Genomic DNA, 21,668 nt, shown 5'->3' with positions numbered 1-21,668 from the left:
AACAGAGTCTGGAGAGCCAGCCAGATTCTCCTCGGGACCAGTAGTCTCTCCCACTAAGTGAAAAGAAGCAAAACTGAGAAGAGGAGAGGGGAAATCCATTCTAATGAACCCCAAACTCGGAGCCTGAAGTCAGATCCACACAGCACTCATTATGCTGTTTGGCAAAAGCCAAAGGAAAGACAGAAGCTCTCTTCCATGCACTTGAAATCATTCAGCTTAAGCAGAGAATGTTAAAAAGATGTCCTTGAACTTGTTCTTCACTATTTCAGCAGGAGACCTTCTATCACCTTTTTATCCATCATCTGTTTGGTTGTTTGTTTGTTTGGCCAGCGCTAAAACTCAGCCTAGAACTTCTCCTTAGCTTTTTCTGCCCAAAGCTGGTGCTCTGTACACTTGAGTAGCATCTTTACTTCTGTCTTTTTGCTGGTTAGAGATAAGAGTCTCACAGATTTTCCTGCCCACACTGACTTCAAACTGCAATCCTCAGATCTCAGCTTCCTGAGTAGTGACGATTACAAGCATGGAGCCACCCTCACCCAGATTCTAACACCAGTTTTACATGACCTCAGGTACCAGAAACACCTTATATGTGACACAATTCCCTGCAAGTGTTTTCTCCCATGGCTCTTTCCTATCTGCCTATCTGCAACAAAAGAAAAGTCAAACTTCTCTCAGAAAGTAAGTAAAGTTGTGGTTGCTAAGCAACCCTCCTTATATTTTAAAATAATCTGAAGTTCTTTGGCAAAAGGCAAAAGAATATTTAAGACCCCATTAGGCTTTGAATTTTTAAAGCACCTGAACTAAAGTTAGCAAGGACCCAGTTCTGCTGCCATTTCTGGGATCCCTGGAATTCCTCCTCTGTCTGGAAAGTACAACACCATGGGCTCCTGGAAACTCTTGACATCTTTTGACAAGTGGAAAAGGTGAATTCTCACGCTTAGTATGGAGCTGGAATGATGAGCGCTTTGCAGAATAATTCAAAATAATGAAAGAGAGGAAAAAAATGTCAAGTTGGCACCTGTCAAGACAGCAGACATGACTTCCCAAGGGAAACTCCATAAGGAGGCCTGTGCTCAAAGTCATACATCCAGTAACTGGAGCGGTTATGACAAATGAGGGACAAAGACCCTCTCAATTAATCAGAATCTCAGTCACTGCCTTCTTGGGTGCACCCTGCACTGAGGAGCAAGCACAAATACTCTCACTATAAACTTTCAAAATAAGCAAACATAGTCACAAAAGGTTGGATGGAGGTCTTTCCAAGGTCCATGGCTTGAAGACTCTGGGTCTGGGTGTCAGCCTTGATCTCCAACAACTCCAGCTCCTCCACCTCGCTTTGCCTGGGTAAGTCCTATTTGTCACACATTTCCTGCAAACTCTCCTTGACCTTCCAGGTCTGGGCTGAACACTATCTCAAGGGCTTTCTGCTTCCCTCCTTGCCCTATAACATTTACTCTGCACAGCAGCCCGCAGAAGATTAATCATCATCTCTCCATTTATTCTCAGAACTCTTAGGTTGCTTCCACGCTCTGACCACAAATACTTTAAACATCCCACAGGATCTGATCCCACAATGCCCTCTGATGTCACGTGATTGCCTTCTTTGTCCTCTAGTCTGCAGCCTCACTGGCCTTGAAGATGTGTTCTCAGCTAATGCAGCAAAACCACTCTTGCCCCACACTCTTTGCTCCCTTACGGAAGGCAGACCAGACCCTTCCTGTCCGAAGGTTTCAACTTCTCCTAAGCCCTCAGTCTACGGCAGATACCCGGTCACTGGCACCCATGGGGCCAGAAGGAAGCCCTCAGACACAGGAGACATGTGTCTCAAGAAAAGTCAGTTGTGCAATTAAGTCTAAAATAACCACAGAGTTATTTCTTTTTGGAAGACAGCAAAAGAAAATGCACCATGTTTTATCAAGTGCTTTTCATAGTTATTACCTGCTCAAATGAAAATACTTTGTCTATATTGGAATTAAATAGAGCATTATTAAATTTAATTTCACCTATTTCATTTTACTTTTTTAACATGGCTCCTAGGAAATATAAATCTGCATACATGGCTCAGCTACCTGGCTTCACGGTGCATTTCTGTCATAGGCACTGCTGTAGGATGAGGTGGGGAAATTCTTTTCTGCCAAACTCCATTTTAGGCCTCTATAACATTATTGGCAGGCCACATGAAATTATCAAAAGAGGCAGATGGTTCATGGCTGATGAGAAGGTACTCACCTGTCTACCATATATCAAATGACTACACAGGCCTTATACTATCTGGGGGATGAATGCCCAACCCTATCTGTCCTAGACCATAAATATTTTAATGGCATGATTCTCAGCTCCACTCATCATTTGTATTTCTTTACCATTGGTTTCCTACCCCATTAAGACCTCCTCAAAGGCAGGTGCTCAGTCTACTTTGTTCACACCCCAATTTCAATGTCACTGAAGTGCCTGATACAGGCACTTTGCTGAACAAATATTTGTGAAATGGGTGTGATCTTATAGCACTTTTCATCATAAGAGAGCTGATGAGTGTTGAATGCTTGGGTGTACTATCCAAATAAAGTTAATTTGTTCCTATTTTGTATGTAAGAACAAGGCTATGAAGAGATCAAGCAAGCTACACAGAGCTAATTTCAAAGAACTCATGATCCTGGAGATGAGCCGGAGGAAGCAAAGCTGGCAGAGAGGGAGGAAGCACAAAAGCCTGAACAAATGGAAATATATTCATTATTTGATTTGTATCACTGCAACTTTTATAATAACAATACAGTAAATTTTTTAAGTAATCATGATCCAAACCCAGACAAGTGTGTGGCTCTTCTAAAGCCACAGTGTCCCAGAGTTGAAATCTCACAGGTTATTTATCTATTTCCACAGGAAAATGTGGGCCAAACAACCTCTGTTGCTTCTCTAATGCTAACATGTATCCAAATACTCAGACTATGTATTGGATGAGGTCTGGGCAAGAACACACAGTTACTGATTGTAGTGTGTGTGTGTGTGTAGTCCTAGGGTTTGAAACCTGTGCTCAGCAGGAAGTTGTACCACATGAGCCATGTCTTCAGTGCTACTTTTTATTTGTGTTGGTTGTGGGACTTGAACTCTGGGCCTGGGCGCTGTCCCCGAGCTCGTCGGCTCAAGGCTGTCACCCTACCCCTGAAGCCACAGAGCCACTTCCGGTTTTCTAGTGATTAACTGGAGATAAGAGTCTCATGGGCTCTGGGCTGGCTTTGAACCTCTATCCTCAGATCTCAGCCTCCTGAGTAGCTAGGATGACAGGCGTGAGCCACCACACCTGGCTTTTGCACTGCGTCTTGCTGATACTTTGGAGATGAAGTCTCGTGAACTTTTTCTATCCAGACTGCCTTGCAACTATGATCCTCCAGAGCTTACCCTCCCAAGTAACAGTTTATGCCTGTGAAGGCAGACACTGTGGATTCCTGACACCATTGCAGGTTTTGCTCTGGGTGAATAGCTATCTCCAGGTTCCCATGCTCGGCGCTTGATTCTTAATCTCTTTCCAGAAAGCTTCTTTCTCCCATTGCTTCCATGTCTCAGACCATACCGAAATGACACCATGGGGACAAATACAAAACAGGAACCAGAGCAGTGAGAAGGTAGCCAGCCCTGATGCCTCCGTCCCCAATCACTGCATGCATTCCTCTGATGCTCCTCATCACCCCGCAACACCCTCTTCTCCCAGCACACAGTGAACCCACCAACTCTCAGGGGCAGGAGCCAGGTGGAGTGGCATTCGACAAACCCTCTCAAAAGCCAATAAGCTTTATCTTTACTAGGGGACCAAGACAGATTCCAAGAAGGTGGGTTCACAGATGAACAAAATCACATTCCACGAGTCTGAGCCTGCCCCTGCCAGATGTCCACCACTGTCCTCCAGCTCATCACCTGCTTCACTGGAGACGTGGAAAGGCAGAGGAGACGGTGGCAGCTTCCCACCAGGTCCACCCGCCACAGATCAACACATACCCTATCCTCTGTGGAAGGAGCAGAAGCAACAGGGAAAACTAAACAACATGAGATTTCTCCTCTGGTTGTGGCAGTTACAAGTCAAAAGAGGCTCCTATTTGGCTGGTAATGATTTGAAACCCCTATCTGAAACTTGCCAAGCTTCTTTTTACAGTCCTGGTCTCTGATGATGGCTCACTGGTTTGGCACAGGACAGCAAAGGACCGCAGCTCCTTCTGCCCCTGCCAGATCCTTCACAGCCCTTAGAAGTCTGGGCCAGGAGTCTGGTATGTAACTTACTGACAAGCAAGCCCTTCCCCTTGTAGCTTATGAACCAGTTGTTTCCAGTCCATGCTCACTGGTACCAGTTTGTCACTGACTCCTCCCACTTTATGTCCACCCTCATGTTGCTGTTGACTCTGGACTCACAAAGACTCTACAAACCAACTCCCACAACAATGGAAGAAATAACCCCATCAGATCTTCTTCAATATCTCTGAGAAGTTCCTCCATTGTTACAGCGCCGTGTTTGGAAAAATCTCACTAGTTATTCGTTAATGGCACCACAGTGGTATTTCTGCAGAAAGAGGAGTGAGTTGTGCTGATGGAGAATACTGTACACAGCAGTAAATGTTAGGCACAGAGAGGAGAAAGCCTGTGCAGGTGGTATGGGGAACTGGCATCTCAGGGATGCCATTATCTAGCCATTGTCTATCAGCAGCAGGGAGGAAGGCAATGAGAATGACCCCAAGTCACAGCGAAATGTTGTGCTACTTGCATACAAGGAAGTTATCAGTATCCTGCTCCATACTTTAAATAATCTCGAGATTACTTATATTACTGAACACAATGTAAATTCTTTTTTTTTTTGCTAGTTCTGGGGCTTGAACTCAGGACCAGGGCACTATCTTTGGACACTCTTTTGTTCAAGGCTTGAGCCCTCTGCCACTTGAGCCACAGCACCACTTCTAGCTTTTTCTGTCTATGTGGTACTGGGGAATCAAACCCAGGGCTTCATGCATGCTAAGTCAGCTCGCTACCACCAGGCTATGTTCCCAGCCCACAGTGTAGATTCTTTATACATAATTTTGTGCTAACATTGTTTATAAAATAATGACATTAAAATCTGTATCTTTTCGGTGCAGATGCAATTTTATACATAAAAATATTTAACTATGTGGCTAGATAAATCTGGAAGTCCAAATATTTGGAAGATAGACTATATAGTTCAAGATATTGACAGAAAATGAAGTTGCCAACATGCACTATTTGCAAGCATGGGAAATATTTTATGTTTGAGAGAAAAAAAATGGAAAGAGATATGCTTTTTTTAAAAAAAAAAAAAAAGGAGGGGGATGGCTTTTGGTATTAGTGCAAGAAGGTTTCATTCTTCTACAGAGAAATTATTTCATGCCGCAACATTTAAAAAACCATAAGTGAGTGAATCGAAGTCCAATCATTCTCTCCCTTGACAGCTGGAGCTGATGCTGCTCCCTTGACAAAATTAGCATGATATGTAAAGAGATAATTTAATCTTCTAATTTATGACATTGAGAGAGATAATGTTAAAACCCTGAGTTATCAATGCTCTTAATTAAAACAACATGAATAACGGCCTCAAAAGGAAAATAAATGTCATTCTAATTGTCAAGATGTCTTCTAACGTTTCTGCCAAAGCCACATTGATTATGCTAAGGTGCCTAGACACAGCTCCTGCATAGGTAACTATCTGAGAGGGGTATGAGTTTACATTCAGGTAAGGGAGCGCTGTCACTCCCCAAGGTCACAATACATGCATAACAGAAAGGGCCATGGAGTGCCAAGTCCATGCCTTTCAGAACAGCACCATGTCTGGACATATGCCCTTATCACACAGAAAGCATATTTCTCAATGTATTTTAAATAAAAAGGGCTTGGGCTAACATCACATTTCCCAGCCATTTGTGCCAATAGGGTCATAATATTATCTACTGTACTGTGAAAAGTATGTATGGATATTGTAAAAGACAAATTTTTAGAGTAATAATAAAATAGGAGACAACTACCCCCTCCCACATTACCTCAAACTAGCTCTCTCGCTCTCTCTTTTTTTAAGAAAACACAACTACTTGATAATAATTCTTACCAAAAACCATTCCTTTCCTCCTTTTTCTTCACCAATTTAGGAAGTTTCTATGCTGGCGTACTGTTGTTTTTCAGGTACATTCACAGCTAGAAAGACACTTTCCTACAATTAGCAACAGTGTGAAGTGAAATAGAGCCTTCCAATTTATTATTCACTCATCCATGAAGATTTCAAAGTCTCTCACCCTGAACTGGATTTGCTCACCTTCCAAACATCCCCTCCTCCAGTAAGAGATGTCTGCCATGGTTTGAATATTGGTCTCTCATGTTGAAACTAAGCCCCACTGCAACTGTGTAAAAAGATACAGCTTGGGAAATGATCAGGCCATTAAGGCTCTCCCTTGTGAATGATTTGGTGCATTCTCACAGGACTGGAGGGATGAAGGTGGATCCTTTTTGCCCTCTTTCTCATTTCCACTTTCCATGTGACAGCTTCCCTTCTTCCAGAGGACATAGCAACAAGGCACCATCTTAGAAGTAGAGACATGCCCCTCAACAGACACCAGACCAGCCAATGCCTGATCTTGTGCCTCTTGCCTACAGTCCTGTGAGAAACAAATCTCAGTTGTGCACATATTTCCCCATATGTAGTACTTTGTCGCTGAAGAATAAATTAGTATTCATCACCAACAAGTTATTTTTAAGAACAGGTACTTCAATTTGGAAATTGATCCTCAAAGAGTAAAGTACCCTTTTGTTTTCCAAATGCAAGACTATTTGACATTTTAAACTGACAGAAATTACAGCCTAACAAGTACATGACACAATGTCTAATATTCTTTCACTCATTTAGAGCCCGGTAAGTACCTGGTGGGGTGATTGGCTCAGAGGTACAAAGAAGCAATAGCCAAATCTCCAGCTACAGAATCAGCTTTCCAAAGAAATGTACAGGCTACAGAATGCTGCTACTCATTTTCCAAATATCCCTAAGAGGTGGAAACACCATTTCACTGACGCAACTGGAGGTAGGAGAAGTGAGCAGCTTCAAATGCAAAGCAAAGTGGTGACATGCCCAGAAAAATCTGCCAGCTACCACCTTCCACAATGTTTATGCTCAATTATGGAGTTTATAGCTTGAAAATATGGTTTCTGAGAAGCCAAAGGCTCATAGACGTAATGGAACCTCCCTCAGCCTCAGTTTCCCCAGCAGTAAAACAGAGTCAAGCCAATTAATGTCAAATCCCCTTGAGCTACCCATGTTTCTCTGAGCTCAAGGTGTGAGTTGGTTGGCTTTATTCCTTGAGGCTGATATTCCTTTAACCTTCCATTATCTCCATTGTGTGACACTATCTGGCAAAACACTTTTTAAAGTAATTCTTACATAGCTTCTCCTGGGTCTTCTCACCAATGAATTCATATACCAATTTCTTCTCAATTTAAAATTCTAAAAGATAAAATTGTTAAGAAAAACTGCTATTTCTAACCTCATATGCGTAATGCCTACAAATCAAGAATAAAAATTCTCAGGAATGGCATGATCTTAACTTGAAAGAAGGTGACCTATTTTTGAGCTAATATTGGACCAATTAGTCTCATAAAAGGATTGCAATATTTTCTCCACTTTGAAATATTCAGCTTCATCTACCTCTAGAAACTAAGCTTCAAAATTAAAGACTAATAAAATATTTGATCTCGGGGCCAGGAGTTTGGCCTAGTGGTAGAGTGCTTGCCTAGCATGCATGAAGACCCGGATTCAATTCCTCAGTACCACATACATAGAGAAAAAAAAAAGCCGGAAGTGGTGCTGAGGCTCAAGTGGTAGAGCTCTAGCCTTGAGAAAGTCCAAGGACAGTGCTCAGGCCCTGAGCTCAAGCCCAGACTGGCAAAAATAAAATAAAAAAAAGTATTTGATCACACACACACACACACACTCGATCCCTGCCTAGCTCTCTAAAATGAATTTAATTTCAGACATTTCAGTCTAGGTGTAAAACTGTTGGTCTCATTATGAGATAGCCCAAAAGATTGGAAAATAAGATGTTCCTAGATCTTCAATAAACCCGAAAACATCTTGATCACTCTATCACACCATCTATTGCACAAATATTCTCTAGCAATTCAGTCATCCAGTAAATCCACAGTGATGAGCAGAAAAAGAAAATCAAATTCTCTCCTCTTGAGCCCCAGGCTACTCAGTAGTCAAATATCCCATCAGGATGAAAGTGGAATTGAATCCACTGACAAAAGCCTTTCTTTCCCTCTCACTGTGACAAGTGTAGCCAGAATTCTGTTTTTTATGATAGTATAAACAGAAATTTAGGAAAAACTGCATATAAATCACAAATTTATTTGTGTTCCTTCCTTCCAGAGTTGATCCTGAATTATTAACCCAATCCAGGCTTACTGTCATGAGCTAGTAAAAGTATTTTCTTCTTTCACTCTGTTGATGGCTCCAATGAAGAGACTTGGGATGTTTTAGAATATGTGAAATAAACAACTACATTTCTGACTTCCAAAAATTAAACTATCACTGAAAACTAGGTCACATACATAGAGAAAATGTAGGAGGAAAAGTCAGGCCTGATGTGTGTAGCTTCCCAGTGGATAGTGAGTGAGCTGAGAGCTGTAGCTGTAAGGGTGGTTGGACACAGTGGTTTACAGTGTGATGCCAGCTACTCAGAAGGCGGGGCCTGGGAAGACCATAGGTCAGAGTTAGCTCATGTGAAAAGTTTAAGACCTCATATCAAGGCCGGGAGTTTGGCCTAGTGGTAGAGTGCTTGCCTAGCATGCACAAAGACCCAGGTTCAATTCCTCGGTACTACATACATAGAAAAAAAGCCAGGAATGGTTCTGTGGCTCAAGCGGTAGAGCTCTAGCCTTGAGAAAGCCCAAGGACAGTGCTCAGGCCCTGAGTCCAAGCCCAGGACTAGCAAAAAAAAAAAGAAAAAAGACCTCATTCAATAGCCAAGTGGTGATATAAACCTGCAATCCAAGCTTCTCAGAAGGCATGAGCAGGAAGATCAAGATCCAACAAGACCTGGATCCCACAAGACTCAGAAAGATAAGTCAAGCAACCAAGAGCTGAGAGTGCAGCTCAAATCTCCATAGCAAGTGTGAGATCCCTAAGTTCAAAGCCCAGTCCATGGAACCATTGGTTTTAGACCCCAAGCCAAGTCTATCCCTCTCTACCACGTAAACAGTCAACAGACAAGGTAAAGGGCAGAGGAGGGAGGTGGCCTCAGGGGGGGCCATGTCTACACGTCTGCCCATCCTCACTCAGTGAGGTCTAGGTGAAAGGAGATTATGCAAATGTAAAAAAGAGGACCAAAGAAATCGCACAAAAGGATCAATCCCAGAAACAGATTGGATAGGATGTCAAAACTATGGTTCTGAAGACGTTCAAACCATTGTCTAAAAAGGAGAAAGCCAGTCAGTAGGGGCCATGAAAGGGGAGAGAGCCAATCAACATGAAGCCACACAGGCAGGCTGGGAATGGCCTAGTGGTAGAGTGCTAGCTTAGCATGCACGAAGACCAGGGTTCAATTCCTTGGTACCACGTACATAGAAAAAGCCAGAAGTGGTGCTGAGGCTCAAGTGGTAGAGCTCTAGCCTTGAGAAAGCCCAAGAACAGTGCTCGGGCCCTGAGTTCAAGCCCAGGACTGGTAAAAATAAAAGCCCCACAGGCCCCTTAAAAGCGAACCTGCATTCTGATGCCTGTGCTGCAGCCACGCTGTGATGCTTCCCCTCAGAGTACCTCTCCTATACCAGCATCCTCGAGAGTCTGGGCTTCTCCTGCTCTCCTCTCGCAGAAGTTCTTTGACTAACCCATAGCTTATGAAGACAATCCATTGGGGCAGGTATGGCCAGAAGATAGGCACACACAATTCCTTCACAAGGCTGGCCTTGGTTGGTCATGGGCTCTGTCCTGGTGCTCGGAGGCTTCTGGAAACATTGTTGTCACCATAACCAGTGTACAGGAGCAATCTGGTCCCCAGAAGAAGACCACTCGGTGCAGCCTCATCATGGCAGGCTGTTACCCTCGTGGACGTGGTCTGTGCTGAGAGGTTCTGTTGTTCTCTAGGGAGAGGTTAATGGTCCAGCCGGACCTTCCCAGATTGCACTAGTCCAAGGGCACATCCTAAACCAGAGGCTGGGAGAGGCCACTTGGTTCTGCTCTTAAAGACAGGGCACAAGTTAAGCAGTGAATGCTTTTTGGCCAACTCAGTTAAAAACCTATCATGGGAGGGATGGTTTTTCTCTTATTTAATCTCTTATTTTTCATAATTTTATTTCTTCACCTTCCAGTATTTCATTTCCATCCATATTGTAAAATACTAGTGATTGAAAACAATGTTTCTATAAGCCATCCCTTGTGGTCCAGTAAGCCCACCCTTCTGGCCAGTCTTCCTACCTTTAGCTTTCTTTATTATCTTGAAATTGCTTTTTTTCTCCAATAAGAATCTTTGAGAATGTGAAGTAAATCATAAAACTTACCATTCATTATCTGGACTCTGATACAAATCATAATAAATTTAGAGGGAAAAATATCCTAAGGTTTCTCTGCCATTGTCCACTCGGGGAGCCCAACTTGGGGCCCCTCTGAAGGCTTTGTGGACTTGAGGATGCCGATCACATCAGCTGTCAAACTCGGGTGGAGGTGGCCAGGCGGTGAGAGAGGGAAGACAGACCTCTACACCCCCAGACTGCCACTGTGGAGCTGAGGAGAGAGCAGCTTAATGGCATGCACTGGTCATGGCAGATGGCCAGCAGGGCACAAGGCTGCAAATCCATATTCTAGACAGGTTTCTCCCCTCCACCTGTCTGGCCTGTTCCCAGGGACTGCAGTTTAGGTGCTGCCAAAGGGAAAAAAATAAAATCAAACAGCAGACCGCAGATTGCACCGATGTCTTGGAATGTTTGAACATGCGTATCCATTCTGTGATAGCGTGCCTTGTGTGTTTCATCATTTAATGCCAGAATGTCATTTCAGGTTTTTGCTCACTGAAATCTTGATTCACCATCTACTACACACACATCTAATGGGAGAAGTACCCAGTGCAAAATTAAAACAAAAAATGTTAAGTCTTATCAACTAAAGAGTCATGTTGTGGAAGGCTGTGAGAAGATTTGAACAGCACACACAGTAACCTGCTCCAAAAGCTATCGAGAAAGAATAAATGGATTCAAATCCACTAAGCCCACTCCAAGGAAGAGCCTCTACCCCCAGAACGACCCTATCAAATCATCCCACTTTACATGGGAATTAATGGGTGTGGTAGAATGACAAGAGGATTTGGGGTCCATGTTAGGGAAAAAAATACCTCTCCACCTCAGAAAGTGGTTCTTTTGCAAACTGGCCAAGATACCTGCATATAGGAAGACTCCCTGTTGCCAGAGGTCTCAAAACAGGGAGGATTTCTTATTGGTTTTGAAAGCAAATTTGTTTACTGAATTATTATGTAAGATGCTAAAGCTCACCTGCCAAGTTTAATGACTCTCCTAAACAGCCCTGAATTCAGTTAAAACGTTGAATTCAATAGACGTTGTTTTTATTTGCATGAGCCCCTTCATAACACATGCTGATTTCTCTTTGTTAGCGGCTAAAGTATTCCTTGTTTATCTGAATGAGGGGAAGAAGAGCACAAGGGTTGGGCAAGTGTGGAATCAGTTTGCACAATTATGGGGTGAGAGGTAATAAGAATCCATACAGTGGTCTGAATGGGGGGGTGGGGAAACTATACTGGGTAGATGTCAAGTTTTGTCCCTGAGTGCCCAACTTTGAAGAGATTACTTTAAAAATGAGTCTGTCACAGAAACAGAGGGACAAAAGGTGAATAAACTCAGTAGTGGTACCCACTGAACACTATGTTGAAAATGAACATACCACAACTTGTGGACAGGGATGAGAAGGGAAAACTGGAAGAAAGCAAAGATGTGACAGTGTCCAAAAAGAAAGGTATTCAATACCAGATGTGTGGAACAATAACCTCTCTGTATACCACCAATTTCAAGTAGTTATAGACATTATTCTAAAAGTTATGCTGAAAGGCAAAAGAGCTAAAATAGTAAAAAAAAATTTAAAGGAAGAACTGGGAGGAATTAATTTTCCCATGTCAAGCCTTATTGTATAGCTATACACAGACAAACTAAGACACAGCGCTTCCCAGGTGTGGGCGTCCTGAACAAGTGACCAGAATAGAGAACATATGGCTGGGCGTAGTGGCTCACGCCTGTAATCCTAGCTATTCAGGAGGCTAAGATGTGAGGATCCCGGTTCAAAGCCACCCTGGGCACAAAGTCCAAAGTGTGTGAGACTCTTATCTCCAATTAACCATCAGAAAAGTGGAAGCGGAGCTGTGACACAAGGGGTAGGGCATTAGCCTTGAGCTGAATGTCTCAAGGACAATGCTCAGGACCAAAGTTCAAGTCCCATGAATAACGAAAAAAAAAAAAAAGAAGAATGGATACATGCACTGTGCAGACTCCTCAGCGGATAGTGATGAAACACCTGGACGTTTATAGGCAAATAAAATAAGCCTTGACCTAAAATGTACACCTTGCATAAAAAAATAATTCAGATGGATGATGAATTTAACTGCAGAAGATAAAACTTTACAGGGAAAAAAACCTTTGGCATCTTGTGCAAAAATGAACCAGAAGTATGATACAAAAACTGAAATCAGGGATGAACTGGACTTCAACAAAATTCCAAATTTTTGCTCTGTGGCAGACTATCTTCAGAGAATGGAAAAGGCCAAAAGGTAAACTTCAAGGAGCTCTCATAAATTAAGTTAAAAGACAGCCCAAACATTTTACAGAGATGTAGGTGAGAACAAATAAGAACATGAAAAGAAGCTTGACATTACTAGCCACTCAGAAATGTACATTTAATACCACAATGAAGCCTGGCACTGCTGGTTCACACCTGCAGTCCTGGCTACTCAGGAGGCTGAGATCTGAAGATCACAGTTCAAAGCCAGCCTGGGCAGGAAAGTCTATGAGACTCTTATCTCCAATTAACCACCAAGAAAACTGGAAGTGGTACTATGGCTCGAAGTGGTAAAATGCTAGCCTTAAGTAAAAAAAAGATCAGGGACAGCACCCAGACCCTGAGTTCAAGCCCTACAACTGACAATAATAATTATTATTATTATTATTATTATTATTATTATTATTTAAAAATAAGAAAATAAAACCACAATGAGGTGTCAGGACACACCTGTACAAATGGCAAAAATGAAAAATGGTGAAACCAATCCTGGCAAGGATGCAAATAAAATAGGTCCCCTGAGACATGGCTGGTGCAAATGTAACCTGGTTAAAACAACTGAACAAGAAACTACCACACAACCCCATATCTGCATTCCTGGCATTTATCCACAGATAGGAAACTTAAGAGTCACACCAAAGCCTGCTTACAAATGCTCTTGTTCATAAACCATAGAGCCAAAGGTCCTACAACAGGAAAGTCAAGTACATCCACACCAGAGAACACTACTCCACAGGAAAGGGATCCCCAGCCACCTGAATGACTCTCCACAGAATCACCTTCAGGGGAAAAACACCTCAGCCTCTCAAAGGTTATGAAACAGTTGGTTCCTTTTATGGAATGTTCTGGGAAAATTCATTCTTGCTTTTGGTCAGTTGTGGGGCTTAAACTCAAGGCCTGGGTGCTATCCCTAAGCTTTTCTGCTCAGAACTAGCACTCTTCCACTTTGAGCTACAGCTCCACTTACAGTTTTCTGGTTGTTGAATGGAGATAAGAGTCTTGAGTCTTATAGGTGTTTCTGTCCAGCCTGGCTTTGAACCACAATCCTCAGCTCCCAGCCTCTTGAATAGCTAGGATTACAGGAATGAGCTTACAGAGCCCGGGTGAAGGATAAATGTTTTAAACTGAAAACCCATTAGGGGGGGTCAGGAGGCTGGGGTGTAAGGGTGGTGGGGGCACAACAGAAAAACCCCCTGAAGGCTCTTGTGGTGAGAAACATCAGCATCTCAATGTCAGCATCCAGTCTGGGCAATGTATGAGGAAGGAAAGACTGAGAAAACTGAGTGGAGATCAGAGGGAATCTCTCACCACTTTTAATGTCTGCATGTGAATCTGGAATTACCTGGAAATCTGATATATGAGAATGAAACAGTAAGTCCTGGAGGGGTCTGGGGTGGACCTGGGCCAGTGAAGTCTCGAGTTGGATCACCTCTTAGTGGTCCCCATTCCCTTCTCTAGAGCTTAGCTGGAAACTCACTTCCAGAGCAGAGAGAGCATGGCTTCTGTTCACATCCTCCGAGATAGATACTGTAGTAAAATGGGAAGGACCCCAACTGCCCCAAAACTCAGCTCCTAAATACTTCCAAACCTGGCCATCTGCCTTCTAGAAAGGTGCTATCTTAATTCCATCATTGTTATATATCTTGTGGCATTCAAAAACTCACAATTTCATTTTTGAATGTCACAGAAATGCAGGCCCACCAAAGAAAAGCAGCATTATCTCTCCCTGGTTTGGAATCCCCAAAGGTTTGACTTCCACCTGACCAGAATCCAAGTCCAAGAGGAGAGGGAAAATAAGTGTGTATGTGTGCCCCGTTCTTTCTTATGCCACAAACGGGCTAGAGATACAACTCTCCACTTCCATAACTGACCTGTCACTCAGCCGAGCTCACCCTCAACTACGATGATGACATCAAACACCTGAAACAACCCAAGGGCAACCTAAGATGAAGTTTCCAGAGAACATGACTACATCTGCCTTATTCAAGGTGGTCGGTTCACTGGGCTTAATGCTGGCAGGCTCTCAATCACTGTTTCATAAGTGATTTAAAAAAAATACTGACCCCGGAAGTGGCGCTGTGGTTCAGTGTGGCAGAGCTGAAGAGCCCAGGGACAGCACCCAGGCCCAGAGTTTAAGTCCCACAACCAACAAAAATAAATAAATAAATAATAATGACCCCAATACATCTCAAATAAAAATGAATTTTTTAATATCAATGGGAAATGGTTCCATACAAAAATTATGAAGCTGCCTGAAAAGAATATATTTCATTTAAGGAATACAATTCTTTAAAAATACATTGCTGATGCCTCTGTTTGACAACTAAATAGTAACAATAAAATTATATTAAAAAATACATTGCCAGATGTGGGGAGATCGTCACATCAGTAATTTGGTTTATATCTACTCCCAAAGCCACTAAACTGGCCATCTGTGGCTCAAATCAATTTGGAGGGAATGGGTGATAATTAAATGCTGAAGTTATGTATACTAAATATCGCTAAATATCGTCCTCAAGGACAAAGGATGAAGATGAGTGAGTGGTCATCCGAGAAGTTCTTCTCTCTGTAGCAATGGCCACATGAGTGAAACTGAGTCAAATGAAGGGGAGAAGGTACCTACACGTACCTGCACATGTGTGCTCAGCTGGCCACAAACTTCTCTATCAGCAAAGTTAGCCCCAAATCTCTTGCCCCCCACCAAGAGGAAAAGAGACCCATCACAAATCACAGAGTGGTGTGTGTGTGTGTGTGTGTGTGTGTGTGTGTGTGTGTGTGTACCTAAACTTTTGGTATTAAAGGCATATGACTATCCTATTCTATTTCTATGATGACCATCTCTACAATGAATAGTTTGTCCTGGTATCATTTTAAAAATGCAGATTGTTAGGGAGCCTGACTCAGATGATAGAGCACTTGTCTAGCAAATACAAAGGCACAAGGCCCTGAGTTCAAATCTCAGCACGGTAAGTAAACAAAGACTCCCAAGGATTGAAAAACCTCAAATAAAATATTAAACCATCTCTGGCTCATCAGGCCAAGTGAAACAGGAAAATAAAGTAGGGTTAGGAAATATGTCTTTCTCCCATCTTGCCTTTAACTCAGCGTTTTTCAAATCCATTCTTTTCCACAAATGAAAGGGGCCCCCCAAGTTAAGAGACATGCCTTCCTGATCAATGTGTCCCCCCAAGGAGAAGGTCTGCTTGCTCTTTTAGTCAGTGCTGCAATTTATGTGAGGGCTGTAAAGAAAAAAAGAACGTGTAAAGGTGAACATTTCTTCTATACTTAGCACCAGTGGTAGGCAGGCTTTGTCCTTACTTGTCCTTGTACATAAATTACTTCATGGATAGTAAGTTTGTTTTCCTAACTAAATAGCAATTTCAGAAATGATTGCTGTAGAAGTCACAAAAATAATAACTACCTAAGTGTTACCATCTCTGACAGCACCAGAGCAAGTAAGAACGAAGCAGGAATAAATATTAATTGGGTTTTGATTGTGTTGAGCCCCAGATGATCATCATGTATGAAGTAAGCCTTAAGAATCTTCCTATTTTTATAGGAGACTGCGGCTGATCAATATTTATAAACTCAAGAAGTCACATGGGCAGAGACGAGGTGAGTATTTTTAATGCAGTCCTCAATCTGAAATCATGCTTCTAAGCACTACCCAGCAATAGAGTCTCTGTCTGTCTGTTCCCCTCTCTCTCTCTCTCTCTCTCTCTCTCTCTCTCTCTCTCTCTCTCTCTCTCTCTCTCTCTCTCTCTCTCTCTCCCCCCACACACACACAAATCTTCATCTGTGCCAGGCACTAACATACATTTATGAAGAAAAGAGAAAACAACCTCAGGAGTTTGGCCTAATGGTAGAGTGCTTGCCTAGCATGCACAAAGCCCTGGGTTCAACCCATTGGTACCACATATACAGAAAAGGCTGGAAGTGGTGCTATGGTTCAAGTACTAAAGCACTAGCTTTGAGAAAATTTGAGGACAGTGCCTATGCCCTGAGTTCAAGCCCTGGAGAGTAAACAGGCAATTGATAAGGTACACAGACAGTGTGGAGTGTTGAGAGGCGAAAGTCTAAAGGAATAGAAAAGGGAAAGTCAAAAAACAAGCAAACAAAACTAGGAGTGATCTGAAAGGTGTTTGTGAGGAAAGGAGAGTAGGAAAATTTGGGAGGTGGGGGGAGATAATTGGAGAAGCAGGAGGCCAAGCAGAGAGGGAAGGAGAAAGAGAGAGAAGGTGCTGAAGCTGCCTCTTCACTGAAGGTCCAGCAGCCTCAGAACACAGCCTGTCTGCCCTGCTGCTGCAATGGCAATGGACTGAAGAAAGCAAAGCTATAGACAGAAAGACACATTAAGAGGTGAGTAAAGGTTTATACAGAGATGTCCCTAGACTTATTACAAAGAGAAGGCACATCCCTCCCTCCCTCCCTCTCTCTCTCTCTCTCTCCCTCCCTCCCTCCCTCCCTCCCCCTCTCTCTCTGTCTCTCTCTCTCTCTCCTTCTCTCCCTCCCTCCCTCCCTCCCCCCCCTCTCTCTCTCCCTCCCTCCCTCCCTCCCTCCCTCCCCCCCTCTCTCTCTCTCCCTCCCTCCCTCCCTCCCTCCCTCCCCCCCCTCTCTCTCTCACACACACACACACACACACATACACACACGCACACACACAAGTAGAGAAGAGACAGGCAAAGATTTAGAAGCAGGTTGTGACCTCTGTGAGAAATCTACACAGAAACATGGGGTGAACAGGAGAATTTAAGTGGATTTCCCATAGTCTAAGTTGATAGTTCTTGGCAAATAGGTTCAGAGAATGACTACTGGAAGGCAAGTGATTGAGGAACTGCATATTCAAAATGAAAACCACTCTGAGACCTAAAGCACCAAGGACTGTACTGTGGAACACACTGAACAAGGCTGGCTGGGAAATTCTCTCCTGTGAAGGAAAGAGGAAAGAATGAAGACTGTTCCTGCCACCCTCTAAATGTCACACTCAGAGGACTGTGACCTGCAAAGTGTCTACTTCACCACTCAGCTAAGAAGAAATTTGCAGTGTCCTTGGAGAATTAGATAATTATAGATGGCAGGTCCCATCCACCCTCGTCTGCTCCCCAAATTGTCCCATCAATGTCCCTGAACACATACTGTACACAAGGCACAGCATCAGAGCTCCGTGCGTCCGGGCAGATTCAGCTAGAGAAGGCAGAGCTTCAGACACTCAGAATTAAATAAACTGAATTTCATATATCTTTAGGATGCTTCCAGAAAAGTCTGTATGTGCGTGTCTATATATACATACATATATAGTGTGATATATATCAACCAAACATATATTAATTATATATAAATATTTGATTGCTTATCACAAAGTTGAGGACCTCTCCTAAAGGTGACCATTTATCTATAGCCCATTTGGATTCCATGAATGAAACCACTCTCACATTAGTTTCTAAAGAGGATTATGAAAGACAAAGTGAGACATTGGCTGCATGGTTCTTTGCACCGACCAACAGGCACTTATTGTGTATCTACTCTGTGCTAGGCATACAGCCCTTTCTCTCTGCGAGATTTGCACAAGTGTCCAGAATATGCGTAGTGCATGCTGTTCTAGGCTATGTGAGGCCTGACAGACTGCCTTGTACCAGTGCTCCCAGCTCCATCCAAACTTCTAGTTGCCATTGTGTTCTCAGACCTCTGTGGTTGCCTCCTCTGTAAAATTACACAACATACAAAATATCAACTTCTGTAAAAACCAGTGCTACCAAATAACCAGATTTCTCTGATCACTTTTCTTAAGCCTTCTCTCTCCATGAACACTAACTCAATGGAGAGTCTCCTGCCTATGTGAATACGAACGTGGAAAACAATGTATTTATTAAGAAAGTATGTGATTCAGTATCAAAACCCTGTAAAGAACCACAATAATACAGACAAAAATGCTATTTCCCTTCCTCCCTCTTTCTTCAAATATCTATGAACACTGGCATATGCATGAGACGACATCATGTCAATTATAATAATATAGAAAAAATAATCTCAATTACGGTGAACTCAAAAGTAATGGTAACCAGTGCATCAAATAAATCACCATGTGTCACAATTTGGCATTACCCCTGATCCTCATGAATAATTCATATGTCTGCATTAATAATGCATGCCGTCTTCCTGTTGGAATGCTGTCGAACTCGGAATGAAAGCCTATTACCAATTCCTTCCATTGACATGATGGAGTAAGGGTAAAATTAGAATGCAGGTCTTTAAGGCTCCTTTTAGAACAGTAATGCACCGCCAGCCCACGGGTTGGTTACAAACACGGAGAGCCTCACTGTTTGTTCCTTGGTAAATAGCCCAGAAAAGACTGCTTTGCTGGTGCCAACATTTGCATGGCAGACCAGGGAATCAATGAGGTGCTAATGAAGCTGACTGATACCGAAGACTTTTATTATATTTTTCCCTCCTTTTTTAATTTATCGAGACACAGAAGAAAAAGAAAAAAAAATAGAAACAGGTGCTAAAGCGTTGTAATCAGCCTGGCTGGGGGTGGAAAAGAGGAAGTAAAAAACAAACCAACCAAGCAAGAGTTTCATACATTTTTTGTTGTTGTTGTTTTGTTCCCACCAGACATTTCTAGGATCCTAGCTCGACTTACCACTGTGAAATTTCTTTTCTTTTTCCAATAAAATGGTCTGCTACATAAGAAGGGTGGGGGGGGGGGAGTCCAAAGGCAAAACAAAGGAAAGCTGCCCCAAGACGTGGATTTGAGAGAGAAGGAGCTGGGCGGCGTGCCATTCCGTCTCCGTGGGGGCACTGTGCCTCATCCACGCCACCATTATGTCAGACTTACAGCAAACTTTCCCAGCCTCGTCACCACCCCCCCCACCACCGCACCCCAAACCAAAGCACGCACAGCCACGGAGAAGTGTGGCTGTCACCCCACCCCTCCCTTCCCGCCCCTTCCCTCCTGTGTTGGGAGAACTCCTCCCCGGAGCCCTGGCTGAGCCTAAAGACCCCAGGATCCAGTGCACCCAGGGCGTTTCCACCCAGGGAGCCGCTCCGGGCCCCTCGGGCCCGGGGACCCTGCGCTCCGCGCTCGGGCGCACGCACGCCGGCGAGCGTTCATTCATTCATTCGTTCCCTTGGCTCCCATCGGGGAAGCACTCTCCGGACCCCGGGTGCCACGTTCCACGCTGGACGACCTCCCCGGTGGTCAGGGGATGGGGGTGACGGAAATCCATCACCCCGGCTAAAGCAGGAGGGAAATTCGGATGGGGGCATCTACCCAGAGGCCAGCCAGTCCACCCGGCCTCTGCCCGCCAGCGCCTGGGACTGAGCCCAGCACCCGGAACCCGAGGAGAGCTTTCCGTTGGCAGAAGCTCCTTCCTGGGGTCAGGGGGACACTGCTCTGGTTCCCAGAGGAGCCTCCACTCAACCCCTGGCAAAGTGAAGTCGGCGGCGAGGGGCCCGGGGACGGGAACGGGGGTGGGGGGGGACGCGCCAGCTCGTGCCCGCCCGCCTCGCGGCTCCCGCTCCCCGGGCCACCGGGAAATATTTATTCCCAGTGGGTGGGCTCCGGTGGCGACTCCCTCGGGAAGCCGAGCCCTCCGAGGCGGAGATGGGCGCGCGGCACACCTCACACCGCGGGGCTGGGGCCGGAGATGCGGAGACCCCGCGCGGGCGCCCCGGGATCTGCGATCGGGGGGCTGCGGGGACCCCGGAGACCTCGGCCCCGTACTCACCCCCAGCCTCCGGCTCCGGATCCTCACGTAGCCCTGCTTCACGATGTCGTTGAAATTGGAGGCCATCCCGGACGGCCGCGACCCCGGCCCGGGCGCGCGCCCTGCGGCTCGGAGAGCGGAGCGCTGCGGGCGGGGTTCGGCGGACGCCGGAGGCGGGGAGAAAGTTGAAGCGGCCAGGGGGCCGGGGGCTTGGATCCCACACGCGCTACGAGGCGCGCATCCCTTCCTCTGCACCCCGAGCCCCGAAAGCGGGCGGCTGGCGGCGCGCAGCCACTTTGGGGTAGCGAGGCTGGGGCGCCGCCGTCGTCAGCTGACTTCACGCCGGGCGGCCAGGAGGAGGCGCGGCCTCTCCTGACTGAGGAGGGGGGAACGGAGGAGGAGAACGGAGAGGGGAGGGTGAAGGAGGGACGGGGAGGGAGGAGGAGACCGGAGAGGCCCCGGAGGAGGAGCCAAGGGGGTCCTGGCGCCGCCCCGGGCCACCCCAGCGGACGGCCGCAGTGACATGGATCACAGATCGGCCCCCCACCTCTCCCCGAAGCTTCCTCTCACCGCTTCCTCTTCCGCCCCACCGGGAGCCCCCCCAACCCCAGCATCTCGCCGACGCCCCCCGTGCTGTGTTGCCGGTGGCTTATTTGGGGAGGGGAGGAAATTTCACTCTTCCCCAGACGCGGTCTCCCCCACCCCTCCCTTCATCTCTAATCCTTTCCCCAGAATGCAGATTGGGGGCGCCTGCCCCCAGAAGTAGGGGTGCTCTACTTTGCCCTGACCTTGGCAATAGGAGAAGTGAGGGGGGCACGGTTTCCCTGGCACCCAGGTCCAGGCCTCTGCTGGATCACGTTTCCCACAGGCGGGGACTTGGCTGCTGGGCTGGGCAAGTGCTCAGTCCACCCTTGGAGATGAGCACCGGGTGCCAGACTCGACTCTGAGCCCTTTGCGTGGATGAGCTCAACTAAACAACTCCTCTGCCACTCAGCTCAGAGCCCTTTGGGGATACTGAAAATATGGGGCCCCGGACGTGATGGTGGGAAGGAGCAGGAGTGGATGCTCACGGGCTCCATCACCTTCCTGACGCAAACTGGGGGTGATCACTGCGGACGTTTCACGCAGCCCCTCGGCTGGGCTTTACTACGGCTAAACCG

At 45.3% G+C, this 21,668-nt stretch overlaps 1 protein-coding gene across 1 annotated transcript in view; it reads right to left on the bottom strand.

Moving 5' to 3' along the window:
* The window catches only part of Dok5 (docking protein 5), a 97,815-nt gene extending 76,976 nt beyond the window's left edge, over positions 1-20,839 (bottom strand). The window contains exon 1 of the mRNA XM_090352882.1: positions 20,530-20,839. Coding sequence (XP_090209008.1) covers positions 20,530-20,595 — 66 coding nt within the window. The 5' untranslated portion in view covers positions 20,596-20,839. The remainder of the gene's footprint in view (positions 1-20,529) is intronic.
* Positions 20,840-21,668: the final 829 nt, after the last annotated feature.

This window comes from Megascapheus bottae, chromosome 18 (genome assembly GCF_031878675.1).
Source record: "Megascapheus bottae isolate mThoBot1 chromosome 18, mThoBot2.hap1, whole genome shotgun sequence".
Lineage (NCBI taxonomy): Eukaryota > Metazoa > Chordata > Mammalia > Rodentia > Geomyidae > Megascapheus > Megascapheus bottae.
Note: the sequence above shows the minus strand (reverse complement) of the source record. Positions and strands in the feature narration are given on the sequence as shown.